The sequence below is a fragment of the Vicia villosa genome, linkage group LG6, assembly GCF_029867415.1.
Source record: "Vicia villosa cultivar HV-30 ecotype Madison, WI linkage group LG6, Vvil1.0, whole genome shotgun sequence".
Classification (NCBI taxonomy): domain Eukaryota; kingdom Viridiplantae; phylum Streptophyta; class Magnoliopsida; order Fabales; family Fabaceae; genus Vicia; species Vicia villosa.
The window spans coordinates 126,769,315-126,775,100 of NC_081185.1; the positions used below are offsets into that span (position 1 = coordinate 126,769,315).

Below are 5,786 nucleotides of genomic sequence, written 5' to 3' on the forward strand. Positions count from 1 at the left end.
AACTAAAGTTATTAGTAAAAAATTCAACAAAAATTATATTAAAGAAGAATACTCCATTCACAAAAGAGTTATTTCATAAACACGCCTAAAACAGCAACACAAACAACAACAAAAAAGACTTAACACCGCAACATATCTAAGAGCATATAACAATCAAAACAATATCATCTGATTTAGATATCATATCTCTAACATCATTGTCATCTTTAACTAGCACAGACATACAATAGATTTCATCATTGTCATCCGTGATAGAGATGTACAAAACAAGTCTGTCAATTCTTCTAATTCTTTTATCATCATTAATCTCTCAGTCTAACCAAAGGATCGACTTTCTCTCAAGTTGCTCAAAACTCCAAATGTTCCAAAAACACATATTTATTGGAGGCTTGGTTCTCGAATAAAAAACATGCACATGTCTTTTACGACTCATGTTAGAACAAACGGAGAAAAAATTAAGAATAAAATGAGAAGAGGTGTGATAAAAGTGGTAGACGACACACTTCTATTTATAAAAAATAATACCTATTAAAATATAATATTTTATTTACAACAAAATGCACATTGTATAAGAGAAAATGGAAAGATACATGAGTTATGGAGAAATAATAAACTATAGAGAAACACATGTGTTATTTAAATAATTTTTTTTAATCTTAGCCATCTATTTTAATTTAAAGGTCAATAAATATTCCTTTCATTCTTTTATATATATAATAAATTAAGAAATCAATAATTTAACTAAGTATATCACATCATGAGTGTTGTTAAATAATAAATTAAGAAATCAATAATAGACAAATCACAATGATTTAACTAAGTATAACATATAATATAAGAAATATTTTCACTAAAGTTATACACAAAAAGAAATATTTTCAAGTATAGTTAATATATACTTATTTTCAAGATGTCAATCAAGCAAGTATCACAAAAGAGAGAAAATACATATATAAAATATGTTCAAAAATAATATTTTAGCAACTGTCATGAACATGATAAACTTAATTTTTGATATACTCATTATGATAGAGTATGATAATTCTTTTAGATTATGATTGTCAATGAAGAGAATAAAAATTGATGTATTATTTTCACTCAAGGTAGAGATTGTTGGTATTGGTTGAAAATATACATGTTAAAGAAGTCGCACATCAATTAATTTTATAAAAAAAAAGGAGTTCAATATAAGATAATAGATTCACGTTTTTCATTACAAAATGCACAATTCAAAAACACTTTAAAATTATATTTGACTTTTTTGGTAATGTTATTCACATACTGTCATTTGACAACGTTTGTGAGATTTTATTCAATTTTGAAATTTCTATTTATATTTTTATATTGTGACTATGTACTTTACTTTTTTAAGAATAGAGTATGTGATATGACAATTTTCGGTAATGTTATACTCATATTGTCATTTGACGACAGTTGTGGGATTTTATTCGATTTTGAAATTTTTATTTATGTTCTTATATCGTGACTGTGTATTTTATTTTCTTTGTTATTTTCTCTTAAAATTATAAATCATTTTTAAGAGAGCCATTGAATATTATTGTGAATCATTCAAGTCCTTCATTATATAATGAACTTTCTAAGAGTTTTACATATTTGAATTGTTATAGAATTACATTAAAATATCCTCTCTAGAGTCGGAATACTTAAATGAATTTGTTTTAATGTAAGACACAAACGCAATATTCTAACTTAACTCGTCATTGACACCACCTTTGTATGAAAAGATGTGTTTATAGAGACTTAAATTACTTGTTCCTCAACAAGCATGCTCTACAAGTGTTAAGAAGACTATAATATGTCAGACAAGGTTTCAATGACTTTATTATATATATATATAGCATAACTTTGATAACTTTAATTTACAAATTATTATCTCACTTCATTATTTTTTTTTATCACAAACAACTCAATGAATTTCATTTAATAAAATATGCTCAATACAAAGAGGAATCGAATTCAACACACTACGTCTAGCCCAAGAATTGGCCGCCCTCGCAAGGGAATGAGCAACCATATTCGCTTGACGTTTTACAAACTTGACCTCAAAGTTGGGAAAAGACTGAAGGAGAGTAGAAATAGACTGAATAATAATGCTAAATTCAGAAGCACATTTATTACTAGAGTGTAAGGCTTGCGTAACTCTCTGGCAATCACTCTCAAAAATAACCGAAAGCAGGTTCATCGAGATAGCTCCAAGGATAGCTTCTTTAAGGGCCAAAGCTTCCACTTCAATAACGCTAAATGTCCCAGGGTCCCAAGTAGTACCCGCACTAATGAAATTTCCAACGTGATCCCGCATACACCAACCTCTATTCGTAGTACCATTATTCTTATTAAAAGCTGCGTCAGCATTGCATTTGATCCAACCCATTGGCGGTGGTCTCCACTCCAACTCATTATATGATTGAGCAAAAGTACCATTAACCTCTTGAGCATGAAACCAATCATTCCACCTATGAAACGCATACACACCCAATTTAGACCCTTCCTCTCGCTCTTGGTGCCAAATAAAATCATTCCTGTTCTTCCATAATAATTCAAGCATAACCGCAAACCTTCCCGCTAACTTTTTGTCCTCTTTCTTACAAATATCAAAGATAAAAGCCGTAAAATCATTGAATAGATGAAGGCGAGAATCAAGAAGGTTCGACAAACCTGAGGATCTCCAACAGGGAAAAGTAGCCTCGCATCCCAAAAAAAGATTCCCCTCATCCTCCATATGATGGGCACAAAATTCGCATCCTAAAGGACACGAAACAAAATGTTAACGAAGCCGGGCACGAGTGGGGAGGCACCCAGAACATATCCTCCATAAGAGATGTTTCACTTTCGGTGGTGCTGCAATGTTCCAAATACTATTCCAATCCTCCATACTAGTGTTGTTATCGTGTATCTCACTTCATTATAATATACATTAATCATTCATTTATCTTGTTAACTTAAATTACAAAATCATGGCTCCAATGAAATTACTAAAGCCATTCTCATAATGTATCTAATGGATAACATGAAGTATAAGAATAATGAGTAATCATTTGTCACTGATTATAGTGTATTAGGTCCTTCAAGTAAAAAAAAAAGAGTAAAATCTCTTTGTCAAGTGAGAACTAAATACATAGTTTTTGGTGAACCATTATAAAAAGTCATCTACATTATTTTTTCTCTTTCTCTTTAATATTTCACTATTTATTTAGATATTGCAGAATTAACGGAGTAAAGCATAATGAAATAAAATGGATAAAGCAGAGTAGAGAAGAATATAAATGTTTTTCCAATTTTTGGGTATGTTATAATGAAATAGACTAATTTTATCATTCTACCTGAATCAGAGATAAAAAAAAATGAAAAAAATAAAATAATGAAATGAGATGAAATGCATTTCATCATATCTGCTTCATTGCATCATTTTTTTAAAATTAATTGAAACAATGAAACATAAGTTTATGTCATTACATCCCACTCCGTTTCCGTTTCGCTCCATTTCATCAATCCCAACCATACTTTTAATGTTCACCAAATGATTTTTCGAAAAAAGTTCACTTCAAACAAAGAAATAATCAATATTTAAAAAATAATAATTAAATGATGTTTTAAAAATGGTAAATACCAAATGTATTTTAAAACGGACATATTTTAATAAATATTAAAAATTTGAAAATGAAGATGATTTTTAAAAAATGAAGAAAAAAAAAGTAGCAAACCAAATAGAATTTTTTTTGTGCATGTTTTTTTGTGTGGGGCTGGGCCTACTAAAAAAGTTCAAAAAAAAGTTTAGGAGATGATGGCCCTGTACCCGCTTGGGCTCCATATCTGTTCCTTGGTCCATTCTAAGAGTCATATTTTTTTGGTGTGAAATCTAAGAGATAATTTATTTGATTAAAAATAAATAAACAATAAATAAGAGTTATATTTTAGAGCTACCAATATAAACTTTAAAAAATATGATTAAAAGAAATCTGATTTTAGAAAAATATCATTCCCCAGTATGAAAGCTCGTTTATAAAACACATTCTAATAATTATTATTAGTAAATTCTTAGGTATTCATGATAAGTAGTGTGTATCGATATTTTTAGTGCAAATTAACTTTAAATTTTAGTTTATTTTAAAATAAAAAATTAAAAAATAACATAAGAATAAATAATTTTATTTGATTGAATGGGTACCAATATCCAATAAAATTTAAAGATACCAAATGTTCACTTTATTTTTATTATTTTAATAAAAGAGTAGACCTTAAATTCAATATCCAAATATGACTAAAAATAATAAAAAAGTTTGTATATGAAAATTTATGTGGTTAGACTATGACGTCTTGCTAACATATAGGCGGCAGATAATAATAAGATGAATTTTCATATACTTTAAGTTTATTATTTTAATATTGATAAATTGAATAAAGGAAAGAATAATATTTGAGAGACTAGATTGAAAGTTTACTTAGCCTCTGAAGAAAATCAATAGAGAGAAAAAAAATAAATAAGAAATAGAATAAATTTAGAGGAATCTTTGATATAAAACAAAGATAAGAGAAAAGAAAAAAGAAAAAAGTATAAACCTCCTCTGTCTCTTGTTTGGTTTAGTAGAGAGTAAAAAGAGAAAAATGATAATATTTTTTATATTGACAAAAATGCTTCTACAAAGGATGAAACTTATAGTGCTGGCTGTAGCCTGAATAAAGATAGTGCAGTTGGGTTTGACGGGTTTGGACTTATTTTCTACTAAATTTATTGGAATTTGGAATATTATTAAAGAGGATGTAATTAAGGCTACATTGGTTGTCATTTTAGTTGATAGAATCAATCCCTTATTTTTATGAAACAATTAACATACGTCGTTTTTGAATATAACTGTGAGATCCCTTTGTTGTAGTTGCCCAACACTCAGCAAATTATTACTCAAACCTGATAGATAATACACATCTGCGATGACATAAATCCTTCCCTTTATGTATAATTTTACATTTCCTTTTCCCATGATAACCCTTTTAGAGTCATTATCAAACCTCACATATTCTTTGAATTTGTCATAAAAATCAAAGAACCACTCCTTATTTTCCACCATGTGATTATTGCAGCCACTATCAATATATCATGTTTCTTCTTTGAGTTCTCTATTCTCATCAGAAAAACCCATCAGGACATTAACTACGATAGTGTCCAAGCTTATGACACTTGTAACATTCCACTAACTTTTTGCTCACTCTTCCTCTAGCACGACCCTAGAGGCATTTCTTCCTCTACCTTTACCAGTGTAGCTCATCTTGAGATCTTGTTCTTTACTATGATTAATTTGTTCTTTCATTCTTTGTTCATGAACAAGAAAACTGCTCTGAAGCTCATCAATTGACATAGCTGTTACATCGTTCGATTCCTCTATAGAGCACACCATATAATTGAATTTTGCAGGCACAAACCTCAAGATTTTCTCCATAATCACAATTTGTTCCATCTTTTCTCTATGTGTTGTCATTCGATTTACAATAGCCAGAGTTCTTGCAAAGTAATCATTGACAAATTCACTTTCCCTCATTGTAAGAATCTCAAATTTACGCCGTAAAGATTACAATTGTGTCTGCTTCACTTTCGGCGAACCTTGATACTTCCTTCGCATCGCCTCCGAAATATTCTTTGCAAAATCACTGAAAATATTGTCTCAAGAATCAATCTATCAATCGATTAAAATAGATAATTCTTGAGCTTTAAATCACGCAATTTGCTATCATCGGTTGCTTTTCGTTCCTCTTACGCGACATTAACTAGGGCG

General features: G+C 29.3%; 1 protein-coding gene across 1 annotated transcript; it reads right to left on the reverse strand.

Moving 5' to 3' along the window:
• Positions 1-5,219: 5,219 nt before the first annotated feature.
• Positions 5,220-5,552, reverse strand: LOC131614615 (uncharacterized). Its single transcript, XM_058886179.1, has one exon. It carries the CDS (start codon positions 5,550-5,552, stop codon positions 5,220-5,222), a length of 333 nt encoding a protein of 110 aa, XP_058742162.1.
• Between the last annotated feature and the right edge of the window lie 234 nt (positions 5,553-5,786).

Bases quoted from the DNA above. Each gene is read 5' to 3' on its own strand.
- LOC131614615 (XM_058886179.1), bottom strand. From the start codon at position 5,552: ATGAGGGAAAGTGAATTTGTCAATGATTACTTTGCAAGAACTCTGGCT.